This window comes from Cryptotermes secundus, unplaced genomic scaffold, assembly GCF_002891405.2.
Source record: "Cryptotermes secundus unplaced genomic scaffold, Csec_1.0 scaffold537, whole genome shotgun sequence".
Lineage (NCBI taxonomy): Eukaryota > Metazoa > Arthropoda > Insecta > Blattodea > Kalotermitidae > Cryptotermes > Cryptotermes secundus.
The window spans coordinates 2,124,670-2,145,063 of NW_019740661.1; the positions used below are offsets into that span (position 1 = coordinate 2,124,670).

The window sequence follows — 20,394 nt, forward strand, 5'->3', positions numbered from 1 at the left end:
GTACAAATTTCTGGCAGGTAAGGTAAGGTAAGTTGTCGCTGTGCTGAACTAATTAAGCACTACACCCTGAAGGCGGATGGGGGAGTGGATGTATAGATCCACATTTTCTTGACCTCGGCACTTTTTAGAGTTGAGCGGTCAGCTTCACGCCCCATCCGCTTTACCCCCGGGAAAGACCCCCGGTACCCATTGCACAGGAGGTTGGGTGGGCTCCAGAGCCGGTCTGGACGAATGGAGAAGTGAAAATTATTAATCCTACCGGGACTCGAACTCCGACCCCTCGGCCCATAGCCAGTCGCTATACCAACTACGTTATTCCGGCTTAAATTTCTGGCAGGATAATATTATAATGGATCCTAAAGAAATAGGGAGGAAGAATGTTGGCTGGATTTATATGGTTTTGAATGGGGAACAGTGGAGGGCTTTTGTGAATACGATAATGAACATTCGGGTTGTTTACAATTCGGCAATTTGTTTTAGCAACTAAGCAGCTACCAATTTATAAAGAAAGTCTCAGAGCCGTGGATTTGGTTAATTTGCGACGCACTGTACACAGATGCCTTATACGAGTTGTGTGCGCATTGCATGTGCAGTGAGCCCCCTGCAGACGCGAGTGAAATGTTGGCCGATGCTCTCGATCCTGCAGCTGACACTCGAGCTAAGCGTGGTCCCAGAAGGAAGAATCACAAGAAGAAGGGCAAAGGTCAGTGAGATTGTTGGATCTGATGTTCTCACAGCTGTGACTATGAAAAGCACGATCTTCTGGGCTGTAGTGCTGTTCAGTTCAGCAGCAGTCCACCGACGTTTCGGAGGAATATATTATCTTCATCTTCAAGTTCAAGCAGTAAGAAGTAGACAGCATGGCGTGTCCTGCTTCTTTCTTGGTCTACTCTTCGACTTTGAAGATGGAGACTATGTATTCCTCCGAAACGTCTGTGACTTCTACAGAACTACATGGCGTTAGAACCTAGGAGACCGTGTTGACTTGTTACCGAAACCTAAGAATGTGTTCCTTTGCGCCGTAGGCCGCCGCCTCAGAACGAGATCTCACGAGAACCAGATCTTGGCCGTCTCACCGGCGCACCTCAACAAAACCATGGCCGCTCGACTCGACCTCAGCTGCCTCTTGGGACGCGGTCTGCTCAAGGCTCCGGACCTCCCCAACACTTCCGGTGCAAAATATACGAGGTATATCCAATTCATTAACTAACTAGGCCTCATGAAACTACACCATCATCACGGCTAGTTTCGACCACCTTTCAGGTTGAAAATATATTCTCTTCCTACTCTTACGACGTCTCATAACAAAAGATTCATATGAAAATTACTTAATGCATGCAAGTTCTACTTCCTCATACCAGCTGTCCTTTCTATCATCAAGTTTATCCTCAGTTGGGGCAGGAATATTCTTAACAGGGCCAATTTGAGAAGCTGGAAACTGCTTATATAGTCAAGAAATGATCCACGTTTTATAGAACTCTTTGGTTTATTGCCTGGTTCACAAGAATCTATCAATGGATCCTGACCTGATCCAGTCACATGCAGTCCAAATCTTCATATCCTATTTGTTTAAGATTAATTTTAATATCATCCTACTATCTACTCCTGAAGACGAGTAATTACTTCAGTGCAGGCGGAGTAAAAACAAGAGAAGAGGACAGTGCAATGGTCGACAGGTCGATTTATGGAGGAGTAACGAGTAGACAATGAACTGACACCAAGATCGTAAGTGGATATTAAGGCTTAGTAAATAAGTGCTCCCAGTAACGACAATATAACAACGTTATCTTACAAAAAACTCTTATGATTTCTACCTCATACTTCATAATCAGAGAAGACTATATTCAAATAGTAAAAGCTAACGGTAAAGCTATCCCTGTAGCAGGCCGTGGAGGCCCATAGGATTGTGACAGGTAGAGGTTCCCACATCTTCTAGACAATCGGCTCAACTTCTCTCAGGTTCTCAGCTTTACGCGCCGGCCGCCCTTTACCCTTCAGAAAGATTTCTGGTACTTATTTCTGTTAGAGGCTAAGTCGATCGCAGGGGCACATTGCAGCTGGAAAGATTAGGTAAATTGATAAATTCAGTGACTTCATCGGGACTAGAACCCGCCACCTTCCGGCTTGTAGCATAGTGCCTTAACCAACTACGCTACCGCGTGCCCCATACTGAAAGAGTTTTACTAGAAATTTAAATATATACAGATATTCTGAAAAGTCTACCTTTGTTATAGTAAAGTAAGTAAAAGTAACCCTGTAACAGGCCGTGGAGGCCCATAGGGTTGTGAGATGTTGAGGTTCCCACATTTTCTGGACAATCGGTTCATGATGGCGATAAGGTTGTCAGCCCTTTACGCCCAAGAATATTCCCTGTAATCATTTCTGTTAGAGGGTGAGTCGACCCGAGGGCCATAGTGCGGCTGGAAGGATTAGGTCAATTGAAAGAAATCCAATGACCTCATCGGGACTTGAACCCGCTACCTTCCGGCTTGTAGCATAGTGCCTCAACCAACTACGCTACCTCGTACTTTTGTTACCGATTAGGCAGAAATGGAATATAAGAGCAGGTAGTCGCTAGCAATGGGATTGGGGAGATTTAACCAAGCAGTCTGTGTCCCAGAGTATGCAGCGTCGTGAGATATAAGAACACGGACATCGGTCCCTTAGGGCCGGAAAGCCAACTGCAAATTGACAGGCAAGATACGGTCGAAAGGTAAAGTGAATAGTGAAAAGTAAATTGGAGAGAATTTAGAACGACACGAAAATGGAGGTACTATCCCGCCATTAACTTCAGGGATTGATGAAAACCACGAAATATCTCAGTAAAGATAACATGTGTGACAACAGAGATTCGAAGTGATCACCCCCCAAATACAAACCCAACGCTACTCGGGTCACACAGACATGGTGGCACCATAATGAAAGACTGAAAATACAGAGCTCTGCAGCTGGCATCACGTGACAGCAATAGCACTGATTGTCAGAATAATTACTTTGTAATCCTGCGCTATTTGCAAGTACACACGAACTTTACACCAACACATCTGAACAGTGACGGCTATAGAGGCATGATCTCCTTCTTAAAGAATATAACCAGCCCAATTTAATTATGATAATTTGTATGTTGAATTACATGTTTTAATCACGCAATCATATTCATTATGCTGTATCCAGAGGCAGGAATTAGTCACATCAGCCACAAAGAGGGACTGGTTGTGTGTGAGTAGTACTAGTGGAGAAATGTGTAGGTTGCCTCTCCAAATTGGGATGGAGGAGAATGTTTACAAATGGTGGTCACGAATTATGCCTTATTCACAGTTTATACTTACTATACAAACCAAAAGTTGCCAAACAGCTTCATCTCTTTATTTACTTCTGAGTAAGTTGTAAACCCACATCAAGCCTCCGTAATGCTGGCTATCAGGGCCTCCACAATTATGTCAGGACACGAAATGCAAACTTGCGCCACCTTCCTACTTCAATAATAATCTTCCAAAATTTGATGTCATTTACTGATGTTCAGAAATAATTGATGATCAAAAAATTATTTATTTATGCTTGGAAGGAGGATGAGGTGGGCAGGGCATGTAGCATTAAGGGGAGACGAGGAAAGCATATAGGATATTAGTGAGAAAGCCAGAAGGAAAGAGACCACTGGGGAGACGAAGGCGTAGTTGGGTGGACAATATTAAAATGGATCTGAGAGATATAGGATGGGATGATATGGATTGGATTTAACTGGTCCAGGATAGGGACCAGTGGAGGGCTCTTGTGAACACGGTAATGAACCTTCGGGTTCCATAAAATGCTGGGAAATTCTTGAGTAGCTGTAGATTTGGCTTCTCCTCAAGAAGGGCTCAGCTCCATGAGTAAGTAAGTGAGTAAGTACAGTAAGTATTGCTAGTGGGGTGGGACTAAGTCCCTTGTACTGCGGCCACTTCTGGCCTATTGTACCATAGTTAGTTAGTTAGTTAGTTAGTTAGTTAGTTATTGGAGAGGGTGGGTTTCCCCATGCACTGAGACCTGTATTGGTCCATTGTGCTTCCCTCTATGATTTCTACCAGTCTCTATATCCTACCGGTACTGGTGCTTACCATCAGTCCCGCCCAGCCAGCGAGACCGGCTCTACTAGCTGAGAGGTACCTATAATGCTTCCCCCATCTACCAGAGGTATTAGAGACTGCTGTTGGGCGGGAAACGTCCGTAAATTTGGCTCAGTGACCTCCTTTGGAGATATGAGGTCCTTTTACGTGCCGTAAAGCTACGACACGGGACCCACAGCTTAAAGTCCCTCCCGGAGGACTTGTTCCCTGAATTTTTCCGCCCTTAAAAATTCGACGACCTCCGTCGGGTATCTGAACCCACGTACTACGAGTCATGAGGTGGGAACGTTACCTCTAGACTACGGAGGCCGCTTTGTACCATAGTAAGTAAGTAAGTATAATATCTATACGAAGCCTCAGTTCAAAACAGCATAGCACACCCGTGACGAGAGCAACAGTTGTGCTGCCTGCACCGACAGTGTGGGAAGCTTAAGTTTCTCTGAGTCGTGATTCGATTACACGAATATCCCGAGCCACAAATTTAATTTATGGGCTTGGAACTTCAAATCTATTATATTTAATCCACCTCCCCCCTTCACGCCAAATCAGTTACGCTACGAAAACGTAACCGTTGTAGCGTAACTGGTTGAGGCACTATGCTATAAACCGGAAAGTCTCGGATTCGATTCCCCGATGCGGTCATTGGATTTTTTCAGTTGGCCTAATCCTTCCAGGCGCAGTATGTCCCTGGGGTCGACTCAGTCTCTAACAGAAATGACTACCAGGTATTCTCCCTGGGGTTAAAGGGCGGCCGGCGCATAAGGCTGACAACCTCACCGTTATCTGTAAGTCGATTGTATAGAAAATGTGGGAGTTTCGACGTCTCACAACCGTATGGGCCTCCATGGCTTGTTGAAGGGATAGCTTCACCACACCGACACTCTGAACGAAGAATTCGGGAAAGAATTCATGTTCCTCTATTTTCGTCACTGCATTTTACCTGTGCAGTGATGCTAGAAGGAACCACAGTCGACAAGCGACCGGACAGTTAAGCTGATCACGCGCCTCGGCCTAATGCAGAGGGAAGTGCCTGGAGGCCTGCGTTATAGGTACAAGCGGCTCGGCCCTGCTCGGCCAAAGTAATTGTGGGCTGCAAATACTGTTTAGTTTGTCAACGTGCCATCTTAATCTCAGCCACGGAGTTAAATTAAATAACTAAGTGTATATATATATATATATATATATATATATATAGATGCAGTCTTTAGTGTTGCTGCCAATATCTCAGAGAATAAAGCGTCGGACAGCAGAATGACTGGTGAATAATGAACTGGAAAGGATGTGGAAGGAAGTGATCATATGCTAATAGCGGTTGTATTCCAAAATTTCTGTGGACAACCTGAGGAAGATCATGAAAATCCTCAATGTCCCGGCCGAGATTCAAACCGGGCATCTTCCGCATACAAACCAAGTTCGTTACCGTTTGAGTCAACTTCCTCTATGATAAAATATAATTAAATACAAGTAAAACATAAGGCAAAGGTAAAATTGTCCCTGGGTTTAACTGATTAATATTTATGCTATGAAGACGTATGGGGGAGTGGATGCATACACGGAGATCCAAGTAGTCGTTACCTCGAGCACTAGTTGAATTTGAGGGGTCAGTTTCACGCCCTGGCCACTTTACCACCAGAGGAAGGGTCCCTGTTGCCCGTTGGACAGAGGCAGAGTGAGCCTCAGGGCCCATCTGGATGAGGTGGAGAAGAGAAGAATCTTGCTCCTACCCTCGGCCGTCCAGCCCGTAGCCAGTCGCTATACCGGCTCCACATATAAGTGAAAGTATTCTTAAATAAACGAAAAAGAAAATATTGCAACAAAGTGACTTCACTTTTATGCAAAACCTTTCACTGATTCCAACTTACTACAATTAACTTTGCAGTTGTGACGCTTGCAGGCGCCAGCTATGCGCATAAGCACACAAGTATCCCCAGCTGGTGGCAAAACGACGAGCTTATGGTGTTGAGACGGGATGAGGGAATGTGAGGCAGGCCTGTATTCTTATGTTAGAAGGGCTCATACATTTAGCCTCTCTCTTGTCCCCAGAATCGTCGTTACCCCATTGCATGGGTCTACACTTCCTATCCCTATGCTAAAGACTGGGGCGGTCTGCAAACCAAATGTGCGAGCTGTTGTTCTTAAACGACCGCCTCTCTGGTCGAGTGGTCAGAGTTTCTGGCTACAGATCCAGAGGTCCGAGTTCGATTCCCGGCGACTTTCTGAGATGTAGTTGGTCTGGAACTGGGTCCACTCAGCCTCGTGAGGATAATTTAGGAGCTATTGCAAGGAAATAGCGGCTCAGGTCTAGAAAACCGAAATTAACGGCCGTAGGGATCCGTTGAGCTGACCAAGTGGACACTCTCTATCAGCAAAAGTTGGCACTAACTTCGCCGAAAAGCGGCGGTCGCTCGGTAGGTATAGTTCGCTTGCGGACTGAACCCACGGAGACTTTCTGTTGTTGTTCGTTGTTCTTAAACCTGAATGGTCAATACGCTGAAGTTGCCTGATGCATTCTGAAAATATATAAAGGGTCGACAGGCTTGTAATTTCACAATATAAAGAAATGTTTTTTGCTTGTTAAGAATATTTATGGACTCAATGTACATATTTCCATACGAAACCCGGATATGCATTTCCCGCTGCAATATGAATGTAATTTTATGTCATACAAGAACGTGGCTAACGATGTTGCAAATATTTCGAATAATTATGACCCAAATTTCTGTGCATGTTGAATGACGCCAGCACAATGACTTCAGAAGCCTCTAGGCCGTCGTCATGCACATATTGTCGACTGTAAGCAATTCAAAAGCATACAGGTGAAGGTTGGACTCAAGTGGCATGATGTTCATATCAAGCTTTCGTGAAGCTCTTTATACTGGTTGGGGCTCATTAGGAGATATATCTCACACAGATACGAGTACGTAGAATGGCAACGTCTTTCATTATTCAATACCGAAACCAGGCTAAGAATGAAAATGGAATAGGCAAAAAATTGGAAGAGGAAACTGTGTTTCACAAATTTCTTTTAGCAACACGACATCGTTATACATTCTCTCAGGCTGCCAGAATATCACCATCATACCAGCTTGCCCTCTCGCCTACCTACCTATCCACCCACCTACCCACCTACCTAACCATCCGTCCATTTCCTGTTGCTTCCAATGGGAGCATAGGGAATCCTAGAAACACTTCGTTTCATTTCAGTTTCTTAATCTTAGACAGTCAGTAGAACTCCTTGGACGGGGGATCAGCTTGACGCAAGGCCGCTACTTACACAGGACAACACAAACATTCGTGAATTGAGTGGGATTCGACCAAAGGATCCCAGCGTATGAGCGGGCGGAAATATTTCATGCCTTAGACCACAAGGTCACTAAGGTCACTGAGATTGGCTCACCATCATAAGGGTCATCTTAATCCGTACTGCCTCGACGGTCCTCGATATAAACAATCTCAGTTTGATATGTCCGTTTTACGTTCCAGCCGCCGAATGCAGTCTGCAGTAACTAACCACACCTATACATCCACTACAGTTTTAGAACGATCATGTTATGCTGCGTAGTGTAAGGGACACTGTCTTAAAAGTTCCATTTGTACGATCTGGGCATTGTACGAGTAATTATTTTTTTGTTTTTAATGTAGCAGCTGAAGTGATGCAGCGGAGGCTTCCAGAAGTAGAGTTTGAGCCTCCATGCTACAGGGTCTGACTACACGTGGATGTTTTGTGCTGCAGACGCAAGAACCCGGAGAAGCCGCACAACCGATACCTGGCGGCCGTGTACAAGTGCCGAGAGGGATACAGCCTGCAGGATCCGTCAGTGGACCGCCTGTACTGCAGTGAGGACAAGTGGGTGGGCGAGGAACCAGTCTGCACTGCCACAAGTAACGACGGTCTTCTACTTTGGTGTTATTTTACTCATCTTATATCTTCTTCAAATTTTCTTTCAGTTATTTGCTTGAACAAACGGTCGCGGGGATTCGTTGCGCTGACCTCGCAACACCCTCTATCCACAAAAGTTGTCACTAACTTCGCTGACAAGCGGCGGTCGCTCGGTCGGTATAGTTCGCTTGCGGACTAAAACCACGGACTTTTTTTGTTTGTTTGAACAAGATGATGAATTTCGACATCTGGCTATGTTACTATTTACGTCCATATGCGTAACCTTAGGCATCTCGTTCCAGCGTACACTTTTTGGAAAGCTTGTTCAGACTCGTGTGATGGTCATTCTAGTAAAGTAAAGGTAAAATGCCAGTCAGGGTAGCCGAGCGGTCTAAGGCATGTACTGTCTTCGCTCGCTCGGAAGCAGGGATCGTGGGTTCGAATCCCACATAAGATATGGATGTTTGGTATGTGTATGTGTTTATTCTGTGTTTGTGTTGTCCTGTGTTTAGGTAGAGGCCTTGCGACGAGCTGATCTCTCGTCCAAGGAATCCTACCGCCTGTAAAATGATCATGAAACTGAAAATCAGAGGCCAGGGCTCAAGGGGGCTGTAGGATCAGTGAAAAAAGTTCAAGTTGTCCCGGAGTTTAATTAATTAAGCACCGCGCTATAAAGGCGTATGGCGGAGTGGAAGTATAACCCCACCATTCTTGACCTGGGAACTAGACGGAGGTGAGTGGTCAGCTTCACCACCCGGACTCTTTGACCCCGGGGAAAGAGACCCCGTTACCTATTGGATAGGAGGTTGGGTGAGCCCCAGAGGAAGTCTGAACACTGTGGAGTGGAAAAAAGCTCTGCCCCTGCCGGAAATTGAACCTTTGCCGTCCAGAAGGCAGCCCGTCGCTATACCGCTGATCTAACCTGGCTCCTCATTTTAGTATATACTGGGTGAGTGCAACTTCTTCTTCTTCTTCTTCTTCTTCTTCTTCTTCTTCTTGAATGGCAAGCCGACCAATGCGATCCAAAGACTGCCATATACCTAGGTTTCAGAATCTCTTCACCCCTTGGATGTTGGAATAGTCAGTCGCTAGGTCTCCACTAACACAGGACAAAACATAATCCGAGTAGTATCTCAACCCACAAACCCTGTGTTCGAGCGGCAGAAGAAGGGAAAAGTGAAAAATCCCCATTTCTTCTGCATATCGAAGTATGGTCTAGCTCGAAGCTGCTCACTTTACTGACTGAGCTGTCCTGCTAAAATCAACACCGTATAATCTGCATACTGACAGCTTCGTAAAACAAACCACTAACCACAGTACTACATGAAAACTGGGCAAAAATTCAGGTGAAGATTAAAATTATTTGAATAATTTGCGGAATTAGGAGCTTGCATGGTGAACGTAAAGACCCGAGTAAGGAGACCGCACCGCGTCCTTAAATACCGCTAGATCGGTAATGTTTAGTAAACAATCCAACCAGCTCCAATGAAGGCATTGACCAATATATTACGTGGTATTTTTTTATTGCTAATGGGGTGGGACTAAGTCCCTTGTACTGCGGCCACTTCTGGCCTATTGTACCAGCCCCAGATGATAGGTGAAGGTGATTATGGCGCAATTGGTGGAATGAAGATTGGCAGGGGAAACCGAAGTACTCGGAGAAAACTTGCCCCAGCGCCACTTTGTCCACCACAAATCCCACTTGACCAGACCCGGGATCGAACAAGGGCCGCTGCGATGGGAAGCCAGCGACTAACCGCTTGAGCTATGGCAGGCCTATTACGTGGTAATTAGTATTTCATTAAATGTCATTACCTTAGATCTATTTTATATGAATGACTAGCAAGATGGCAAGCTTGAAATGAGCTGTTGAACATGTTTACGTGTAATGTGGAAGGATTTAGTCCTAACTCCACTTATTACGAAATGACAAATGAAGCAAATACAGTTGACAGGTGTAATTAAAAGTACTGCACACAGTATATAATAAAATTGGGCTAATGTCCCCTGTCAGGTATTTCTTCCTAATAAATAACGTTGTTACATTAAATACTGCAGTATTACGCACAAGAAACATAAATTTCAGTAAGCTAAAATAATCTGTAACGCTTCTGGAATTATAGTCAATTCATGAGCTAGTAAGGACACTAGCAGAGAACAACAGGTAACACAATACGCTCATAATAGGCCTACAGAACGTAGAAATCCATTTTTGTGAAAATGATTCAATTCAAATCTTTTTTTATTAACGTGCAAACTTAAGGGCTCAGAGGCCAATTACAAAGTTAACACGAGTACGTAGAAGAAAATAACAAAACTTACAAAATATAAAATAAAGCAGTTTATATAAATTAATAATAATAATAATAATAATAATAATTTCATGAAAAATCAAAGTTATCATTAAGAAATGAGAAAAGCACAATAAATATATTTGCAATATGCCATTATGCAGCGAGTAAAGATAATATTCATACAAGGTTAGGGTAATGCTACGAACTAGACCCAACAGCTTTCTCTTAATTCGCTTAGTGGGGGTGGAGTCCAACTGGGTTCACTCGGCACGGCGGCCACTGATTGGCCTATTGTACCTGCCACGGGTGATTATGATGATGGAGAATTTGGTGGAATGAAGATTGGCAGGGGAAACCGAAGTACTCGGAGAAAACCCACCCCAGCGCCACTTTGTTCACCACAAATACCACTTGACCAGACCCGGGATCGAACCCGGGTACCGCCATCTGTGAGCCGACCATCTAGACAAAATGTGGAAGCCTTGACGTCTCATAACCCTATGGGCCTTCATGGCCTGTTAGAGGGATAGCTTTNAAGTTTAGCATCAATAACTATTCCAAGGTCTTTGAGTCGGTCCGGCTTATAGAGGATTGGCAAATTTTATAATCGTTGATTAGTACGTCGGTTTTCCTGGAGAAGGATATGACTTTACTTATACTAATGTTGAGTTTCATAGAGTTAGCAATGCTCCAACTTTGTATACAGTTAATGTCAGACTGTAGTGGGTTGCAGTCTTCAGGAGATTTGATGATGATCATGATGGTAATAATAATAATAATAACAATAATAATAATAATAATAATAATAATGCTAATGATAATGTACTCACCAACTGTCAAAAACCTCAGACGTCTGAAGAATCCAGAAAAAAGTGACATTTTTGCTCTTGAATACCATTCACAAATTTAAGTGTAACAAAAATCAGATTAGGCTCTACAGAAATTTTCAGTGTCCTTAAACCAGCATCCTCGTTCCTATACGTACAGCACATTCTATGTCAAAAATAATATCCTTAAACAGATATAATGAAAGTCTTTTATGGAAAGGCTGGATGAATAGAACTCGTTAGTGGGCCAGAGACAGTTTCCAGATTCACTTCCCTACTGCTACACTACAACAACACAAACTGTCTACACTGTACACCAACCACGAGCTTTATATTTCCCTATTTCATGCGGTTATGTTGGCACAGTCTCCCCCATTGAACTAAAGAAATTTTCGCTATGCGGCGTACATAGGGAGCACGCTGTTTTGTGTGTGTTCAAAATAGTACAAGTCAAGACATAATGAGAGAAGGGATATTAACAAGAGACGGTGATTATTAATCCAGTTTCTGTTAATTCATTTAAATTTCAATATACATACACACATACATTCCTGGTACTCATTTCTGTTAGAGGCTGAGTCGACTCCAGGGCCATAGTGAGGCTGGAAGGATTAGGTCAATTGAAAAAATCCAATGTCCCCATCGGGACTTGAAAACGGGACCTTCCGGCTTGTGGCATAGTGCCTCAACCAACTACACTAATTAATTAAATAATTTTCCTGGGGAGTAAAACGCGGCCGGCGCGTAAGCCTGACAATCTTACCACCATCTTCGAGCCGACTGTCTAGATAATGTGGGACCCTCAACGTCTCACAACCCTATGGGCCTTCACGGCCTTTTACAGGGATAGCTTTACTTTTACTTACTTTTATACACAGGCCGCGCCATAGCTCAAGCGGTTAGTCGCTCTCTTCTCACCGCAGCGGACCGGGTTCGATCCCGGGTCTGTTCAAGTGGGATTTGTGGTGCACAAAGTGGCGCTGGGGCAGGTTTTTTCCGAGTATAGTGGAACCTCGCTTAATGAGCACCTCTCATAACGAGCAACACACATTGTAAAAAAGATAACTCGCTTAACGAGCGATGTTTCGCATAACGAGTGACGAGAGGGGAAATCCCGGATTGTGCGCTTGCTACATCAGTCTGTGTTTAGCACTCGTTCCGCTAGCATCTTAGTGTCGCTTGTGTTCAGACTTATTATTTGTGACTTTTTTGTGTGCAAAATTTAATAACCCTTGCAAAAATGTCCCCGAAGAAAAAGCCGCAAAAAGACAGCCATAAGAGAATAAAAATAACCGTAGAAATTAAACGTAAAATCATTGAAAAGAGAGAACGAGGTGTGAGCGTGGCTGATCTAGCACGCACACACAGTCGGTCTACATCAAGATTTGCACTATCCTCAAGAACAAGGACAAGATTAAGGAGAGAAATGCTTCAAGGGAGTGACAAGAATACCTACCCAACGGTTACGTATTCTCGACGATGTTGAAAGGTTGCTCCTCATATGGATAAACGAAAAGCAATTGCAAGGCGACACTATTAACGAGAACATCATTTGTGAGAAGGTGAAAGTGATTTTCGCCGACCTCGTTAAGAAGACGCCAGGATCTTCAACGGCCGAAGAAGAAGCATTTAAGGGAAGCCGTGGGTGGTTCGAGAAGTTTAAGAGAAGAACCGGCATCCACAGCGGTGTAAGGCAAGGTGAAGCAGCAAGCTTCGACACAAAGGCAGCAGAGAACTTCATCGGCGACTTCAAGAAGCTCGTAGATTCTGAGGATTACCTGCCGAAACAGGGGTTTAATTGTGACGAGACGGGTCTCTTCTGGAAAAAGGTGCCGAAGCGAACCTATATAACAGCAGAGGATAAAGCATTGCCCGGCCATAAGCCAATGAAAGAACCGTCTCACGCTGCTATTCTGTGCCAATGCAAGCGGCGATTTGAAAATTAAATCGCTACTTGTTTACCATTCAGAGACTCCACGAGCCTTCAAGAAGTGTAAAGTCCAGAAGAGCAAGCTAAATGTGATGTGGAAGTCCAGCAACAAGGCTTGGGTGACACGTGACCTTTTTACTGATTGGATCAATGAAGTGTTTGGCCCTTCTGTGAAAAAATATTTGCTTGAGATGAATCTGCCACTCCATGTCTTGCTTGTTATGGACAACGTCCCTGCACATCCTCCAGACCTACAAGATGACCTCTTTGAATAATTTAAATTCATCAAGATCCAGTTTCTGCCTCCCAACACCACTCCGTTACTCCAGCCTATGGACCAGCAGGTTATTTCTAACTTTAAGAAGCTGTACACTAAAGCACTCTTCGAGCGTTGTTTTGAGGTGACTGAAGGGACCAATCTCACTCTCAGAGAGTTTTGGAAATATCACTTCCACATCGTTGGCTGCCTCAAGATGATCGAAAAGGCGTGGGAAGGGGTTACAAAGAGAACCCTCACTTATCCTTGGAAGAAGCTTTGGCCGGAAAGCGTTGTCGAATGTGACTTTGAGGGGTTTGAGATAGTACCTGTGGAGCCTGTAGTCAACGAAATTGTGTCTTTGACCAAGATCATGGGGCTTGTGGAAGAGCACAGCCAAGAGCTGACCACCGAAGAGCTTATGGAGTTGCATTGTGTTTCACAGCAAGAAATTGTTGAGGAGAGTTTGTTAGAGGAGGAGGAGGAGGAGGAGGAGGAGGAGGAGGAGGAGGAGGAGGTAACAGCANAGTAAAAAAGAATTAGATATGTATCATAAATAATAAATTAATTACTTCCGAATTTTTTTCTGGAAATCGAATTCGCATTCCAGGTTGGTTCATTCTGCATAGAAGAAAAGATGAAGATGATTCACGCTCCTTAACAATGTATATATAATTTTCTTTGAATAAACGTTATATATAATTTTTTTTTAGTATTTTTTTTTTGGCATGGAACTCATTATCGTATTTTACATTAATTTATATGGGAAAAACTGTTTCGCTTAATGAGTGTTTCGTATTACGAGTAAGATTCTGGAACGAATTATGCTCGTTAAGCGAGGTTCCACTGTACTTCGGTTTCCACTGCCAATCTTCATTCCACGAATTGCTCCACAATCACCCTCACCTATAATCTGGGGCTGGTACAATAGGCCAGAAGTGGCCGCAGTACAAGGGACTTGGTCCCATCCCACTAGCAATAAAATATACTTTTATACACACATACATATAGTGAGCTTTGTCCAGCCGGTACACATACCATCATACACTCTAAATGAGCCTACCGGTAAATCCGTTTAAATTCAAGTCATTCACCTGCTAATGCATTGTATGTTTCCACCTTGAGACTAAAAGCGAGCATGAGAGTACAAAGTAACAAACTATATACACATACACACAAACACACCTACATATCACATACATAAGGGGTACGTCCCAAATAAAATTTGAGGTTCTCAGAGACGCGAAGATTTCATATTGTGCTCTTGCGAGTTATGATATTGTGTAGTCTTGTAGGTTGGTAGTAGGTACGTATGAAGGCCTCAATCTTCAGGATCTACCCTGAAGCTAGAAACATTATGTTCGTCTAAATATTGCTTAGAGCGCACGTACGTCTTTGTGTACAAGTGTCCAGTACTGATGTTCGTTTTGAACCAGGGTTGGCATGTAGCGACAAAATCTCCAGTACCGCAGTTAATAAAAACTGTGTTCAGGGCGATATGGCGAAGTAACAGGAGCATTTTCGCAACGCACCGTAAACACGTCCCACCCGTTTCAAGTGTTGCCAAGCAAGAAAACCGCCCTGGACTTAATGGCTTTAGCCGATATGAAATTCTGCGTATGGTCGGGAAGTAACCAAACCAGAAACGGACAAATGGAGGAAGAACGCTTTAGAGACCGAAATGATTCTATTTACAGATAACACAAGACAGTTCTACGTCTGAACGGTGAAACAGAACGTGTCGAAATTCAAACATGTATGTTTGTATGTATGTAAGTATTGGATTTGGCATGGGCCCTATAGGTTACAAGCAGTGCTGCAAGAAGCACATTAACACACTTCACTAGACTCTATCTTAGTGCGACTAAAACAGATAGTTCAATTGGCTGGGTGATCCGGAAGATAAGTGGGGCTATGGGGGCGGGTACGGACACAATTTCTTACTGAATATTGACCGTATATCTTCTTTAAAAAGAAGGACAAGAAAATACCTTACAGTTCCTTTCGTCCTCCTTCTCCTCCTACTGTTCCCCTTCTTCTCCCTTCTACCCAAACCACTGGTACTTCTCTCACAAATGCATCTTCTTCAGTACTGGCTTGTTTCGTATCTCGACCTAAAATTCCAAACAATTTTCTTCCAATTTAACATTAATTATCAATTAAGACGCAAGAGTGGAAACAGACAGCTTGTCTCGGGCGACCATAGCCGTTTCATTTGTGAAGACATTTTCCTCTGGAACAGATGTACACTACTTCTTCATAGTTTCGTTAAGAACGCAATTACTTTTCGACTTTTGAAGTGCACAGGTTTTGCAGCAAGCATGTCACAAAACAGAACAGTCACTGAACGTTCTGAGTCACGTGACCGCAGTTTGAATCAGAGGCAAAAGTTCCCAGACAGCGAGGAAGCAACAGTAAGAAGTCTCTGGACCATGTGTTTCATTAGATTTGGTCTCGGCCTACAACAATGCTTGTAATGAAACGCTAAGTGGGTAACAAGCTGTTTCAAAACAAATATCTCGCTCGAGAATAAGTATTGTTTAAAGCATACAAGGATGACATAAAGTTGAAATCCGGGACATTTTTTCAATTTTTAATTAACTGATGGGATGCCAGGATAATATAAGAAACTGGGAGTTTTCCAGAACGTACGGTCAGCTAGCAGATAAAAGTCACGGGTCCTTCCTACTTTCGGTACCTTACATATCTGTGAGTTCAACCTCGGGTGTCTTATGTGTGTGTGTGTGTGTGACGGGGAGGGGGAAAATTTTCGACAGCTAGATCACCATTTCTCGGCAGGCCATCGTCACTCCGACCGGTATCACTATGGGGACCTCTTGTTGTGCCGCCGCAGGTTTCTTGTCCACTGAGGCCGGCTCTTCTTCTTCTGGACGTGCCTCCGTCGCTTCTCGGCAGGCTATCGTCTCTTCCCCTATTTCTGGTTTGGTTTCGGCAACCATCTCCTTGTGGCTGGTGCCCGTATTTTCTGGCATAGCTCTCGTCCTTGCTTGGATAGCTTCAGTTCTATGTTGGATTGTCTCGTCCAACTCCGACCGCATAGCTCGCATTGCGGCCTTCATCTCTTCTTTGTCGGTCTTCCTACTAGCCTCCGTCTTGTCTTGGTTGGCCCTCATCTCTTCCTTGTCGGTTTTTCTGTCTGCGTCTAATTTTGCCATGAAATTGGCCTCCATTTGTTCTTGGCCAGCTCTGATTTCCTTGAGCAGAAGTTCCATCATCTGCTGTGATTCCATTTTGCGGCAGTAGAGTGCTCGATGCACTTGTAAGTTCAATTATTCGTCGAGGCGTGTTCAAGCTCGTAATCTACTGCGTTTTGCTACTGATGACGCCGTTCGGATTGTCAATTGGTTTATTTAACAGCCTACGAGTCTGGCAGGAAGATGATTGTAGGATCAATTGCTTTCATATTTTACGTACTGCGGACACTTATTCCTAACCTTTATGAAATTATAATTATTTCGAGCTCAGCTGCTTTCTAATTTTGAATCTGACTTCATGTGGAAGTGAAGGGTTTCCTGAAAAGACCACGCCTTTTCAAGTTTTTCTTTTTATATATACAGATAGGGCTTGTACTTCAGGACGTACAAAAATAAAGATTTCTTTTTAAGGACTGGGCCATCAAATTTCGAATGATTTACTCCCGACGGTCCAGGAAAATCTATACCTTTATAATTAACTGAAATATTTTTATTTCTTACGTGGAAGTTGCAACTTCTCATAAAAAAACTTAACACAAAATATTCACATATTTGCCAGTGTAGCCCTACAATAATTAAAATCAAGGCATAACATAAGGATAACATGCGAGTATATGGAGTGTTTATTCATAAACAAAGTCTTATACCGCCAAAGTAGCCGATAGCCGGCGTGGTTTCTTCCCAGTAAAAGAACTTAGGATCAATATGGCACCCTGTTATCGGAAATAGCGCATTTTGGGAATTAGGGCCTAGTTTATATGATAATTTTACACATGGCTAACACGAAACAAGACACTGGATCTTACCACAGACCAATGAAATCCAGCTTTACAGTCTGAATATTATTGCTAATTTCCTTCACATGATTCTCTTCAGTGTGGAGCAATAACGGTTCTGGAGGTGTTCAGTTTGACTCCCAGACGAGACTCCCCCGTCCAGATTGAGATTTCACCCTGGCATTACTCAGTACCTCTAACAGAATACTTAAATTCTAAGTGATGTTGGAAAAACGGTCGTGGCCTATTCAAATTACTTTCTAAATCTTAAAGAGTAACTAAAATAGGACACGACCGTTTTATTAGACAATAAATAATAATTGAAGTTAGTACAGAATCGTGGGCCGCCTTTGTGGTCTAGTGGTCAGAGTTCCTGGCTACAGATCCAGAGATCCCGGGTTTCATTCCCGGCGCTACCAGATTTTCTGAGAAGTAGTGGGTCTGGAACGGGGTCCACTCGCTCTGACCACGCGACATCCTCTATCCGCAAAAGTTGGCACTAACTTCGCCGACAAGCGGCGGTCGCTCGGCCGGTATAGTTCGCTTGCGGACTAAAAACCACGAGTACAAAATCGTTATATAACCGAGGTCCATTCTCTTCAGTGATCGAACTGACCGTCTATACAGACCTGTAGGCTTATTTATTCCGCATATCTGTCTCTTCACACAACCTCCTAAATATAACTGTGTAGGCCTATTTTGGAGTGTATGTTGTCTGATAAATATAGTGAATAGCAAACACATTGACTTGTAATATTAGAAGCCTGGTTTCGAGTGTGTTTCTTTCCGAAAACTTATCTGAGGCGATGTTTTCCGAACGTGTTTTGCTACCTTTGTTGTCAAATTATACCTAACGCTTCCTTCTTCATAGATTACGTGACAGCTACGCAGTAATTATTTTTTCAGTGGCTGAATGTACGTTCTGTGTTCTAGTGGTCAGAGTTCCTGCCTACAGATCCAGAAGTCCGGGTTCGATTCCCGGCGCTACCAGATTTTCTGAGAAGCAGTCGGTCTGGAACGGGGTCCATTCAGCCTCGTGAGGATAATTGAGGAGCCTTTTCAAGGAAATAGCGGATCCGGTCTAGAAAATCGAAATTAACGGCGATGGGGATTCTTTGGGCTGACCACGCGACACCTTCTACCCGCAAACGTTGACACTAACTTCGCCGACAAGCGGCGGTCGCTCGGTCGTTACAGTTCGCTTGCGGACTAAAGCCACGGTGTATGGCTTTTTTATGTGGAACAGGAATACGCAGGCTGCCGATGAAGACCAATGGGCTTAGATTGTATGGGCTCATGAAATTTGCGTGATCGTAGAACACTCGTATTGCTATTGAAAGAACGATGAGCAGTTCGTTAGGGTCCATGAGAGAGAAAATCACATGATGGAAAATGTTCCCTATTGAGGAGCCAAATAATTTATAGGTACTCTTTACCAAATACTTTATGGCGTAAAAATTAAGGATGATGCAATAAGCAGAGCAAGTAGTTCGTATGAAGACGTGAGAAATGCATAAAATATTTTAGCCGGAAAAAGGAAGGCAAGAGATCGCTTGGGAGATCTAGAAGTAGATGGGAGCATTATATTGAAATGGAGTGAAAACGGCGACAACTTGAGAATTTCAAATACGTAAGAGGACTTGTTCATGCATTTGAAGTAGTTTCCTGCATTCTCGTTTCGTGTTTCGATGAAATATTCTTAAACTCGTGTTTATTAATGGAATGACAGCCGCACAGAACACCATTCGTAGTTCAGAGTTATTGGTAATCAGTTTAAATACAAGACTAGTCCACTGTCAGAGGACGAGGAGGGTTAGTGAGTATAAACAAAACTGCGTCGCGTTAGCTGTGAAACCGCGGTGTAACTTTTGGATGACGTCTTGTGATAAAGTTTATTTTCTTGCACAGAATTGTAATTTCGTAAAGGAAAGCAGACCAGATATTGTTGTGGAAACATCCACTATTTCTTTACCATCGTTTGACTCCAGTGCTTACTGACAGTCTTCGGATCGTATCTCGAATAATTTTATGTCTTTTCCTGCGTCTCCTGGAGGTGATTTAGGTAGTTCCCGAGCAATTGTGTAACGGTTCATAGTTCATAGGCCGACCCGTTATAGAGTTGAGTGATTCTCGTCCTTTTGCACCTTGAGTCACACCGGCGTTTTATCAAACACCGTAGTCCCGCCATGATAAAAACAAAGCTCCACTTTACAAAGAAGTGTAATTTTATTTTATTTTGATATTTTAATAATGAATTAATAATCAGTGGAGTTTTTAAGAACCTAAATTTATAACAATTTTTTAGAAAATAATACTCTTATATTTTATTAATATCATTATGTAAAACTATAGGTCTAAATCCATGGGTCCAGTTTGCTTAGAAGACGTAAGATTGTGATACAGAATTAATGAGAAACTTGTGTTTAGAATATGGGAACATTTTTGAATAAGAGAATGTTTTTAGTGAGTCAATTATTATTTTCGAGTTCTCATGTCCCACCTAGCCTACAGCCAAGTCTCACCGGTTGGGAAATATTGTAAAACAATTAATGTCTCCTCGCTGAAAGCCTGTAGGGCCAGTGTTTAAACCTTTTAACGCAGGAATATATCTGGGGTTCTTACGAAGTTCAAAATTCAAATACTGATCTTCTAGATAATAACTCTGTAATTTTGTAGATGGGTGCAACGTTTTAGAAGAATTTACTGCCTTCGCTTTCGCTTGTACCTTGAGCATGTTTTCTCTGAAAAGTTGGCACCAATCTGCTAACTTAAAACGTGTCAACCCAGAAGACCGCAATATGAGACAGGTATAAACGAGTCTGGTATTCTCTGTAGCTTTTGTTGTATGCGTGCTCTGAGACCAGTAGGCCTACGAGAATTGACAGGTAATTAAGTGCAGAGTGGTCTGTCACCTTGCCACCTCTAATCGGTGTCTATCTGAGCATAATGGACGATCCTTTATCTCTGTTCAGCATCTCGGGAAGGTAGGAACATCCAAGTGAGCCATATTTTAACACCTGGAAACATTATTTCTCACATAATTATGACAGTTAAAAATGTTCCGGTATATCGCTTGTTTCTGAACATTGGATTTGTAAATGTCTTAAAGATGA

At 43.2% G+C, this 20,394-nt stretch overlaps 1 protein-coding gene across 1 annotated transcript in view; it reads left to right on the plus strand.

Moving 5' to 3' along the window:
- Positions 1 to 20,394, plus strand: part of LOC111872498 (fibrillin-3) — a 136,802-nt gene that overhangs the window by 82,374 nt on the left and 34,034 nt on the right. The window contains exons 4-6 of the mRNA XM_023866478.2: positions 594 to 703; positions 1,026 to 1,188; positions 7,837 to 7,985. Of these exons, the coding sequence (XP_023722246.1) occupies positions 594 to 703; positions 1,026 to 1,188; positions 7,837 to 7,985 (422 nt within the window). The remainder of the gene's footprint in view (positions 1 to 593; positions 704 to 1,025; positions 1,189 to 7,836; positions 7,986 to 20,394) is intronic.